Source organism: Salvelinus sp. IW2-2015, unplaced genomic scaffold, assembly GCF_002910315.2.
Source record: "Salvelinus sp. IW2-2015 unplaced genomic scaffold, ASM291031v2 Un_scaffold16527, whole genome shotgun sequence".
Lineage (NCBI taxonomy): Eukaryota > Metazoa > Chordata > Actinopteri > Salmoniformes > Salmonidae > Salvelinus > Salvelinus sp. IW2-2015.
In genome coordinates this window covers 282,394-294,957 of record NW_019957628.1, presented here as the reverse complement: position 1 = coordinate 294,957, position 12,564 = coordinate 282,394, and the positions used below count along the sequence as shown (strand labels likewise).

At 41.1% G+C, this 12,564-nt stretch overlaps 1 protein-coding gene across 1 annotated transcript; it reads left to right on the top strand.

Moving 5' to 3' along the window:
• The first annotated feature begins 3,925 nt into the window (after positions 1–3,925).
• On the top strand, positions 3,926–8,692 carry LOC112080850 (elongation factor 1-alpha, somatic form-like). Its single transcript, XM_024146783.2, has 8 exons — positions 3,926–4,011; positions 5,304–5,468; positions 5,724–5,903; positions 6,127–6,423; positions 6,633–6,783; positions 6,869–7,125; positions 7,550–7,784; positions 7,900–8,692. The coding sequence occupies exons 2-8, from the start codon at positions 5,325–5,327 to the stop codon at positions 8,022–8,024; spliced, it is 1,389 nt and encodes a 462-aa protein (XP_024002551.1). The 5' UTR covers positions 3,926–4,011; positions 5,304–5,324; the 3' UTR covers positions 8,025–8,692.
• Positions 8,693–12,564: the final 3,872 nt, after the last annotated feature.

Here is a 12,564-nt window from a genome sequence, read left to right as displayed (position 1 = left end):
GTTGGGAAGTTCAGCTCTTTTTACTGACACATCTTTTCGACTCGTTCAGTAAAATTAACCGGTGGTGGAAAAAGTACCTAATTGTCACACTTGAGTGAAAGTGAAAGTCACCCAGTAAAGTACTACTTGAAGAGTAGTAAATGTAATTGCAAAAATATACTTAATTATCAAAAGTTAAAGTAGAAATAATTTCAAATGGCTTATATTAGGCAAACCAGACGAAACAATTTAAAAAATATTTATTTCATTTATGGAAGCCAGGGGCACACTACAATATGCAGACATAATTTACAAACAAAGCATTTGTGTTCAGTGAGTCCTCCAGACCAGAGGCAGTAGGGATGACCAGTGCATGAATTGGACCATTTTCCTGTCCTGCTAACCATTTGAAAATGTAGCTAGTACTTTTGGGTATCAGGGAAAATGTATGGAGTACAAAGTACAATATTTTCTTTAGGAATGTAGTGAAGTAAAAGTAAAAGTTTTCAAAAATACAAATAGTTAAGTAAAAGTACAGATACCCCAAAAAACTACTTAAGTAAAAACACTACAAAGTACTACTTAAGTACTTTAGCCCACTGAAAAGAACAAATCTTTCGACTTATTTCATTAATTTGAATCAGTAATGCCCAGAGCACACAGGACCGCCTACCGGCAAACAAAGAGTATTGATACTACAAGCCTCTTGTTCACTTTTCATTCACCACAAGGGTAGTGGTGGGGAGTTGCCTCCTTAAGAGTTGATTCCACCAGTCCTTGCCCGCCGACTCCTATTTCTGGGTGTCGAGACTTCTACGATTCTGTATTTTTGAAAGGAGGAAACTAATTTCCATAGTATACTTTGAGAACACGAACTCTCACATCTTTCACAGCAATGAAATAGAGAGCTAGCGAGGGAGAGAGAGAGATGGAAGGGCCACAGCCAAGCATAGGTAGGCACGTTTCCAAGTGTTTTGGGAGTCGAGCAAGAGACTCCAAAAATCCTGAAGTCGTGCAGCACTACATAAGGGGCATATTGGGGATGTCATTTATGACTGAGACATGTACAATTGTGCTTTAAACAATGTACATTTGTTGATGGCTAGACATAAAAATTATTATTTATTGCTACATTTGAAACAAGGTCTAGTTGTGGCAGCAACCGGACAAGATTTTGAACGACTACTTGCGGATGTATTACCATTACAAAAAAAGATTGCAGTTTTGAAACCGCTGTAAAAGTGCAATAACTGCAGTCGACTGTGGTATTTTGGAAGCAGTACTTGCAGAATAACTGTAACTGCAGTTACACTGCAAAATTACTGCAGTAAAAAAAACTGTGTTATTTTGGACACAGTATTTCCAGCACACTGCACTATAACTGCAGTTATACTGTAGTGTAATTCAGTTTTACTGCACTGTGACTGCAATATTTTTTGTAAGGTTTTGCTTGACTGCCATGAGGGCGACAATATAGTTCGAATTGCAGCACCCCAAATGATTCGTTCTTCAGTTTTTTGAGCAAGTGTTACAGAATGTCCCTGCCGAGGGCGCTGTGGGACTAATTTCCAGCATGTGTGTTGTTGTTTATGTCTGGCTTGAGCCATGATGAATGACTCTTACCCATCCTCCTTCCTCACCCTTTCTCCCCCTCACCTGAGAGATCACGTCTCCTCCAACTCATGGCTTCAGCCAATCAGACAATAGCCATGTGTCTCACCCCTGTGCACGCTCTAGCCATGCAGTCTCTCCAGGTCCTGATTGGCTAGCCAGCCTGACAACACTCTCAAAAGGGAGTAAATATTGGCACATTATACCTGAACGTGGTATTCCAGTCTGTGTTTGTGGGTGGACATACAGTATGTGCATGGAATGCTTGAGTAAATTATTAATGTGGTTTAGCTTGGCTTTGTATAGCACTACGTAGCTATTACAATGTTATATGCTGAAGTTGTTATTAGTATTGGCTATTACCTTTTAGTGTAATACTTGCTATTTATGTTTCCCATTTGTATAGCCTCATTGTATAGTATTAGGTAAGATGTTTACATTAACTCTGCTGTTATTATTGTACTAATATTTAATACCTGGTTATTAGAGAGAGTCCTTACCTATTGTGCTATTGTATGTGTGTTAACTCTTGGGCTGCCTTATTCCCTCCTAACCAGCGGCCGTGTCAGTGAGTCACAAACCAAACCAGTGAAATACGTAGGGCCGGGTCGCTCAATTTCACAAAGGCTGTTGAGAAAATACTCAACAAACAAGCAAAATCACATTTCCTTGCATAGAGGCTGAATTGACGTTTAATATTTTAGAGGCTGAATTGACGTTTAATATTTCAAAGACATGATTTGATATTAACTTTTTAGAGATATTGTAAATGTTAATTACACATTAACAATCAATTAATAACTTGTTTGTTTCTTTAGGAATCATTATACAATTCAGTTAATGGTTGAGCGACAGACTTGACACTTGTTATTAACAGCTGCTGAGCGCAACTGTAGATCCGAGTTACTAGGCACCGCTGTTAAGTCATGCTGCTTACTTAGCGAGTACCACCAAAGATTATGGATATACTGACAAGATACATGTCTCTCCACCCTAACAATGAGAGTCGTTTGTCCACGAAGCGGCACAGCGTGCTGTCTAGCTCCCACCTATCCTTTCTTTGGATTGGTGGATACATCTTATTATTGTATCCTTTTTTTAACATTAGTTTAAAAAATAAAAAAATATTATCTTCATTTATGGAGTAACAAGTACAATATTTTCTTTAGGATTGTAGTGAAGTAAAAGTTGTTAAAAATAATAAATAGTAATGTACAGATACCCCCAAAAACGACTTAAGTAGTACTTTAAAGTATTTTTACTTAAATACTTTACACCACTGATTAGTGGTTCCACTTCCGATTTGGCCCATACCTGGCGAGAACTCGGGACCTCTACCTCGTTAGCACATGTGACCGCCCTCCTGAAGCGTCTTATATACAGTACACACTATGGTCTTACCAGTCGGCATCACGCGAAAAGCTAGCTATTTGCTGGCGCAAGTGGGGACACTGCCCGCTGAGGAGTACGTTTCACACATCGCCATGTGCAACACTTGCTTGCAGAGCAGCTCTTACAAAACAGACAATTCACCCGTTGCAATTGTTGTAAATGAGTTGCATTCATTCTCAAATTGTGTTGCATGCTTGCAAATCGTATTGAATTTATTCCCATATCAAGTTACATGTTTGCAAGTCTTATATTTTTTCACACATCACATTACGTGTTTGCGAGTATTGCTGCATTTATTCTCAAAATAATTTACATGTTTGCAAATATTTTTTGCAACTACAAAACTGATTATACAGGTGCAACTCATATTTTACATGTGCAAGTCATACTTTACATGCCTGCACAATACATTGTCTCTAATTTACTTCCATAGCAGGACCTCATGTTTAGAAGTCCATGCTTATGTTATAGGGTCGGTCTTATTTATAGGACCTTATTTAGTTTATACACAATTATTATTTATCTCAGAAAATTCTTGTACGGATTATATCCATAACCGCTCGTTCCCTAACTGAGGAAAAATACACTTTCATTGACGAATTCAAATGAAGTTGACCAATACAAATTAGGGAAAAGTCCGGGGTTGTATTCGATAAAAGTTTGTATTAAAAGTATGAATTTCAGCACCACACGGAAGGACTGCGGTTGTATAGGACAAACATAGGTACAGGTAGGCGTTTTCAGAATTACAATTTTTACAAGTATGGACTGATGGCAGCTCAATGTTGTCGCTAGCAAAACGCGGGACCTGTTATCATAACTCAACTGTGCCTCAATGTAAGAAAACGGAGTTGAGTGTGCCTCGTCTACTCGTTCCCTTGCTCTGATGCTCTGTCTAGGACGGTCTAGGAGGGGGTATGAGAATTGAGCGCAATTGCATAACCCCCTACTGTCTGGGATATAAGCGGATCAGCATCTCGTCACACAAGGTCTTTCATTCAGCACCGAACTTGACTGTCGTTTGAGCAGGTAGGCAACAGTTTCCGATAATATTTCACCCTTTGATAAATTGTTCTCAAATGCAATGCTGTAAATGGCGAATGATTGAATTATCTTTTTCTATTTTCCATGTGYCCTTATAATATTGTTGTCCGTGATGTTTTTGTGCGTGTGAATATTGCATTGACGCTGGAAGCCGACAGTCGGCCGTTAATGCGCATAGATAGTCTATTCCAGTAAACAGAGGGATGAGAGAACATGGCGGCAGAGGCAGAAGGAGAGCTCGAAAAGCTAAATCCCCTAGACTCCCTTCGAATTATCTGGTCGCGCTGCTAATTGTAGCACCCGCCCCCGTTTTCTAGTCCCCTATTTATAAATGCATGGACAGCGAAGGAAAATGAACAGTGGAGAAAAAAAACTATTGCAAAGAAAAAATAAACTATTGCAAAGCTACCAGATTTTATAGTAAAAATAACTGTCAGTTCTGATTATATCTGGTATCAGCTTCCAGTGCACATAGATAATCTTGCAGAACTGGCTACCGTAACAATTTCCATACATTACTCAGCTAATGAAATGTTATGTCATAAATAAATAACAACCTAGGGTGTTGATTAATGTGGCAATTGCAAAATTAGGTGAATTTGTGATGATCTTGTGTTTATCTGTCATTGTCATGTTGCAAATCAATGAAAATGAATCCACACTACTGCCCTAGTAAAGCCAGAAATTGTTGACATGTTATTCCCCTTCATTTAACCTGTGGATGCATGCACTGCAGTAGTCTGGCTTCAGAAATGGCTGCTGCACTTCCAATGGCAAGGATCATGACAAAATGGAGGACTATCTGTGAGGCTATAGTTGGCAAATTGATACGGAATACGGAGGATATTCAGTGACATAAGATCTGATCGTCTCAATGTCTCATTACTGAGTTGAGAGCTGTGGTGGCAGAGGAAAGGAGGGATAACTAGCTGGCCTGCTAAGTGGAAGAAGAGAGGTGTGTGGAGGGATGTGAGGAGAGGAAAGAAACTCTGTGTGTCTTGAGCTTGACACAATTCTGTGCCCACTGAYGTGATGCCCAATTTGCTGACATTAAGTGATTGCTTATTTGTCTCGTGGTGACAAATATGTGAAATTGTTTGTGTGTGTAAACTGTGCTTGCCCTTAGAAGTTATACTGAGGCAGTAGCTGCTGGGGCTGTTACGCAATGGCAAGTCAGTTGTAGTGTCCTTGTGCTATAATTCAATATATTCCCTGCTGTGTTTTTGCCAAGGAAATCCYTTAAGATCCGTTGACCGTGCTGCGTTTTCCATTTGCAGACTCTCACTGTCACTTTAACCATGGGCAAGGAAAAGCTTCACATCAACATTGTGGTGATCGGCCACGTGGACTCTGGAAAGTCCACCACCACTGGCCACCTGATCTACAAGTGCGGTGGCATTGACAAGAGGACCATCGAGAAGTTCGAGAAGGAGGCTGCTGAGGTGAGTAGGAGTTCGTACTGTACTTTGCAATCAACTTTTGATAGTCCTTTCTTCTGTAAGCCGACGTGTTATGAAAAGGGTTTGTAGACTGCTGTTATATTGTATTATTCCATCATCTTTATAGGCTACTTAAGGATAGACAATATATAACAATATGTGTCAAAAATGCGACAATCCTTCATCTTGGGAGTAAAATTCACTACAATGTTACTCCTCAGTAACATGTTTATAACCAGTGATGTGTGGTTTTCTCAGATGGGGAAGGGCTCATTTAAGTATGCCTGGGTGCTGGACAAGCTGAAGGCAGAGAGGGAGCGTGGCATTACCATTGACATCTCACTGTGGAAGTTTGAGACCAGCAGGTACTACGTCACCATTATCGATGCTCCCGGACACAGGGACTTCATCAAGAACATGATTACTGGAACCTCCCAGGTCTGAACCACAATGACAGTCTTTCCTTACACACAGACACTTGCCAGGTCTTCACTTGCAGGGCCTGGAAGTCTATTATTAAACTTGCAGCTTTGGTTTTCAAGGATAGCTTATAGCTGTACTGTAACCCCAGACAACTTCAGTAGTCGTAAAGTGCCTTCGTAGCATATGACTTTTTTGAAAACTTATTGTATGCATTATTCCCATGTTCTGGTGTTTACAGGCGGACTGTGCAGTGCTGATCGTGGCGGCCGGCGTGGGTGAATTCGAGGCGGGCATCTCAAAGAACGGGCAGACCCGCGAGCACGCCCTCCTAGCCTACACCCTGGGGGTCAAGCAGCTGATCGTGGGAATCAATAAAATGGACTCCACTGAGCCCACCTACAGCCAGAAGCGCTATGAGGAGATTGTGAAGGAAGTCAGCACCTACATCAAGAAGATCGGCTACAGCCCGGATATGGTAGCCTTTGTTCCTATCTCTGGCTGGAACGGAGACAACATGCTAGAGGCCAGTCCTAACGTACGTAAGCACAAAACTAAAGCGCATTTCTTGTTATTTCTGGTCATTATTCTAGGATAGCGTTGCAGCCACAGTGAGCCATCTATGACTATATGTAATATAATCTGCTCTCCACTTTAATTTGAAGAAAGTACGGTCAATGTGTAGCACAGCACACTTCATAACTTTGCTTTGAACATACTGCTAACTCCTGTCTCCTGCATGCTCAGATGACCTGGTTTAAGGGATGGAAGATCACCAGGAAGGATGGCAGTTCGTCCGGGACCACCCTGCTGGAAGCTCTGGATGCCATCCAGCCCCCGTCTCGCCCCACCGACAAGCCCCTCCGCCTGCCCCTGCAGGATGTCTACAAGATTGGAGGTGAGCATCACACCCACCCTAGAGGCTGTCAATCCATAATGATGATACATCTGTCACGCTCACTTTCTTATCCTCTCTCATTCAGGAATTGGCACAGTGCCCGTGGGGCGTGTGGAGACGGGTATGATCAAGCCAGGCATGGTGGTGACCTTTGCCCCTGTTAACGTGACAACCGAAGTGAAGTCTGTGGAGATGCACCACGAGGCTCTGACCGAAGCAATGCCCGGAGACAACGTGGGCTTCAACGTCAAGAACGTGTCCGTCAAAGACATTCGCCGTGGCAACGTGGCCGGAGACAGCAAGAACGACCCCCCAATGGAGGCAGCCGTCTTCACTGCTCAGGTGGGCAGGGCCAGACACACACACACCAACACACACACACACACACACACACACACACACACACACACACACACACACAAACTACTGTAGAGGTGTAAAAACCATAGAACCAAAAGTCATACAACTACAAATAATTATTATGTTTAACTATGAGACACAGTAATGATCACATGGATAAAAGTATTTGTGGCGATGATACAGCTTAGTAGTTACTATTAATATCCCATATTTTTCTTTCCACTGTTTCACACTGCTCTTCTCTCTTTTCTCACAAATATATATTTGTGGCACAGTGTGATGAGCTGTGGAGAACTATTTTGGGCAGAAAAGGAGCCAACATTGAATGTCATGGTTACCACATCAGTGCTGATACAGGTGTTGACAGAACAACCATGTTAACTGTGTCTGATGTTCCCTCCTTTAGGTGATCATCCTGAACCACCCAGGTCAGATCAGTGCTGGCTATGCCCCGGTGCTGGACTGCCACACCGCCCACATCGCTTGCAAGTTTGCTGAGCTCAAGGAGAAGATTGACCGTCGCTCAGGCAAGAAACTGGAGGACAACCCCAAGGCCCTGAAGTCTGGGGATGCCGCCATCGTGGATATGGTCCCGGGGAAGCCCATGTGTGTGGAGAGCTTCTCTGAGTACCCTCCACTAGGTGAGTAATGTTGGGTAGTAGTTCTCTTGGGCCTGGTTGKAATTCTTTGAAAAGCATTCCACTCTCCCTTGAAGTTACCATTGATCTGACATCCTCTCGCTCTCTCTCTCTGCAGGTCGTTTTGCAGTGCGTGACATGCGCCAGACAGTGGCAGTCGGGGTGATCAAGGGTGTTGAGAAGAAAGCCCCCTCCACTGGCAAGGTCACCAAGTCCGCCCAGAAGGCCCAGAAGACCAAATGAATGTTGTGCTGCGCTGCCGACTCCAGAGTCACCCATGGCAGGACAGTGGTCACCCAACCCCACCCCCCTATTGGCTGCTTCAACTCCATAGTCAAGGACTGGTTAATAATCACAATGCATCGCAAAAGTATCAGAAGGAAAGAAAAAAGAAAGCCTAGTCCTTAAGACAGTGTTTGTTCTTACTCCCATTTCAAAGTGGCTAGATTCATATGTATTTACGTTGTAATAGCACATTGCTAGTTTTAAACGTGTACTGTTAAATAAGTGAAAGGCCATGTCCCCCGTGTGTGAGATATTTTAACCATAGAGGGGCGCGGATATAACTCACTCTTCACGCAGTCTGTTGTCTTGCTTTTAGTGTTTGTAAACTACCTGGTGCTTTATAGCAGCCTATGGTAATACAACTTAAAACTCTTATAAGTAGAACATTTGAGAAAAGTTAAGTGTATGTTGTATTATAGCTTTAAAGTAAACAAAAAAGCTAAACATTTTACATTTGTCTCACTCTACGCATACTGAGCAGACCAATTGTTGACTCTCCAAGCACTTTTAATTGGCATTTTGTTAACTTTGCACTGGAAAAGGTTTTAATTGGCAGAAGCTGTTGTATCTTACTCTGTTCAAGATGGCAGAAGCCCTGTTCATGACATTAAAGATGTTTCAACCAACCAGAATGTTCACGTACACAGTTTTTGCAGATGCACGAAATGCTTGTTTCTCGCTCCGACAACGCAGCAATATCTAGCAATACAATAACAATACACACATAATAAAAAATAAATTAAGACATCAGGTTGAGCAATATCAGAACGTGCAATGTCAGAACCAGAATGTAAATATATCCAGAATGTATCTGAATGGTGTGTATAGACAGAATGGACAGTAGGGGAGTGAAGTAATTTGAGCCGAAGGGTTACTTGAGCCACGACCTTTTTCTAGGAAACACAAAATGAATCTTGACCAAATATTAAGGAAGATGTCATCTTCAAATCAAATTTGATTTGTCACATGCGCTGAATAAAAGACCTTACAGTGAAATGCTTGCTTACAAGCCCTTAACCAACAATGTTTTAAGAAAAAAATATTGTTAAGTAAAAAAAGATAAGTAAAAAATTGAAAATTAAAGTAAAAAAATAATTAAACAGAAGCAGTAAGATAACAATAGTGACGCTATATACATGGTGTCTGAAGGAAGAAACCACTTGGGAAAAGTGGTAAGCAAGTTAGGTCCAAAACACTGATTTTCACAGTCAAATAAATGTATTGTGTTACAGTGGCTTGCAAAAGTATTCACCCCCTTGGCATTTGTCCTATTTTGTTGCCTTGCAACCTGGAATTAAAATAGATTTTTGGGGGGTTTGTATCATTTGATTTACACAACATGCCAACCACTTTGAAGATGCAAAATATTTTTTATTGTGAAACAAACAAGAAATAAGACGAAAAGACTGAGAACTTGAGCGTGCATAACTATTCACTCCCCCAAAGTCAATACTTTGTAGAGCCACCTTTTGCACCAATTACAGCTGTAAGTCTCTTGGGCTATGTCTCTATAAGCTTGGCACATCTAGCCACTGGGATTTTTGCCCATTCTTCAAGGCAAAACTGCTCCAGCTCCTTCAAGTTGGATGGGTTCCGCTGGTGTACAGCAATCTTTAAGTCATACCACAGATTCTCAATTGGATTGAGGTCTGGGCTTTGACTAGGCCATTCCAAGACATTTAAATGTTTCCCCTTAAACCACTCAAGTGTTGCTTTAGCAGTATCCTTAGGGTCATTGTCTTGCTGGAAGGTGAACCTCTGTCCCAGTCTCAAATCTCTGGAAGACTGAAACAGGTTTCCCTCAAACATTTCCATGTATTTAGCGCCATCCATCATTCCTTCAATTCTGACCAGTTTCCCAGTCCCTGCTGATGAAAAACATCCCCACAGCATGATGCTGCCACCACCATGCTTCACTGTGAGGATGGTGTTCTCGGGGTGATGAGAGGTGTTGGGTTTGCGTCAGACATAGCGTTTTCCTTGATGACCAAAAAGCTCAATTTTAGTCATATCTGACCAGAGTACCTTCTTCCATATGTTTGGGGAGTCTCCCACATGCCTTTTGGCGAACACCAAACGTGTTTGCTTATTTTTTTCTTTAAGCAATGGCTTTTTTTCTGTCTCCTCTTCCGTAAAGCCCAGCCCTGTGGAGTGTACGGCTTAATGTGATCCCATAGACAGATACTCCAATCTCCGCTGTGGAGCTTTGCAGCTCTTTGGTTTCTTTGTTGCCTCTCTGATTAATGCCGTCCTTGCCTGGTCAATGAGTTTTGGTGGGCGGCCTTCTCTTGGCAGGTTTGTTGTGGTGCCATATTCATATTTCTTTTTTAGTAATGGATTTAATGGTGCTCCGTGGGATGTTCAAAGTTTATGATATTTTTTTATAACCCAACCCTGATCTATACTTCTCCACAACTTTGTCCCTGACCTGTTTGGAGAGCTCCTTGGTCTTCATGGTGCCACTAGCTTGGTGGTGCCCCTTTCTTAGTGGTGTGGCAGACTCTGGGGCCTTTCAGAACAGGTGTATATATACTGAGATCATGTGACAAATCATGTGACACTTAGACTACACACAGGTGAACTTTATTTAACTAATTATGTGACTTCTGAATGTAATTGGTTGCACCAGATCTTATTTAAGGGGTTCATAGAAAAGGGGGTAATACATATGCACGCACCACTTTTCCGTTTAAAAAATATATATATATTTGGAAACAAGATATTTTTTACCATTTCACTTCACCTATTTGGACTTTTTTGTGTATGTCAATGACATGAAATCCAAATAAAAATAGTAAAAACGCCAAGGGGGATGAATACTTTTGCAAGGCACTGTTTAGGTTTCATGCTCGTATCTAAAACAAAGTACATATTTTTAAGATTGTTTTATACATCAGGTGGGGTCTCTATAAGCTACAATATGAGTTCCTTAACCCAGCATGAAAGTGCATCCTTGTAGCTGTGTGGGCTAATATATTCATGTGTTTTTGCCTACGGGTAGGTTGAGCCAATCGCCATGGGGTAAATTGAGCCAATGGCCACCATACCCCATACAAATTATGAGTACATTTAGTCCGTTTTATGAGTAATATGCATGGTATTTTTGCAATGTGTCATGCATATGAACTCAAGTGCATTTTTATTGTTACAAAGCAGACATCATCATGCCCCTTGTATACAAACATCATGAGGTTCTTGACAGAGCAGTCCAGGAAGTGAGAGAAGGGAAGAAGTCCAATCGAGCAGCAGCAAGGTATGAAAAAATAGACTGTATGACACAGAAATGGTACATTGACAAAAAGGAAGGAGTATCTGTGCGAAAGAGAGGCTATGATAGAGTAGCAGAGGCACACACAGTTTCATCTGATGACATGGACATGCTTGCTAAAGGTATCAAGAATCTTCAGACCAGTTTAATGCGCTTTAGTAGCCTCAAATGCAGAGAACTAAACTACAAATTGACACATTGACACAACATCCCTGTCCCAGACAACTGGTCAAGAAATAGAAGGGTAAGTGATATTGAACAGAGAGATCTACAGTGCCTTCAGAAAGTATTCATAACCCTTGACTTACTTCACCATTTTTTGTGTTACAGCCTGAATTGAAAATCGATTTAAAACAATCTCACCCATCTACACACCATACCCCATAATGACAAAGTGAAAACATGTTTTTAGACATTTTAGCACATTTATTGAAAATGAAATACAAAAATATCTAATTTACATACTGTACGTATTCACACCCCTGAGTCAATACTTTGTAGAAGCACTTTTGAAAGAGATTACAACTGCAAGTCTTTCTGGGTAAGTCTCTTAGAGCTTTCCACAAATGTGCAACATTTTCCCATTATTATTTTCAAAATTCTTCAAGCTTTGTAGAATTGGTTGTTGATCAGTGCTAGACAACCATTTTCAGGTCTTGCCATAGATTTTCAAGTAGATTTCGGTCAAAACTTTAACTCGGCCACTCAGAAACAATCATTGTCTTCTTGGTAAGCAACTTCAGTGTAGATTTGGCATTGTGTTTTAGGTTATTGTCTTGCTGAAAGGTGAATTCATCTCCCAGTGTGGTGGAAAGCAAACTGAGACAGGTTTTCCTCTAGGATTTTGCCTGTGCTTAGCTCCATTCCATAAATTTTTTTATCCTGAAAAACTCCCCAGTCCTTAACAATTACAAACATACCTAACATGATGCAGCTACCGTTTTGCGTGAAAATATGGAGAGTGGTACTCCGTAATGTGTTGTATTGGATTTGTCCCAAACACAACAAGTTGTATTCAGGACAAAAAGTGAATTGCTTTGCCACATTTTTTGCAGTATTAGCTTAGTGCCTTGTTKCCAACAGGATGCATGTTTTGGAATATTTGTATTCTGTACGGGTTACCTTCTTTTCACTCTGTCAATTAGGATAGTATTGTGGAGTAACTACAATGTTTTTCATCCATTCTCAGTTTCTCCTATCACAGCAATTAAACTTTGTACTGTTTTAAAA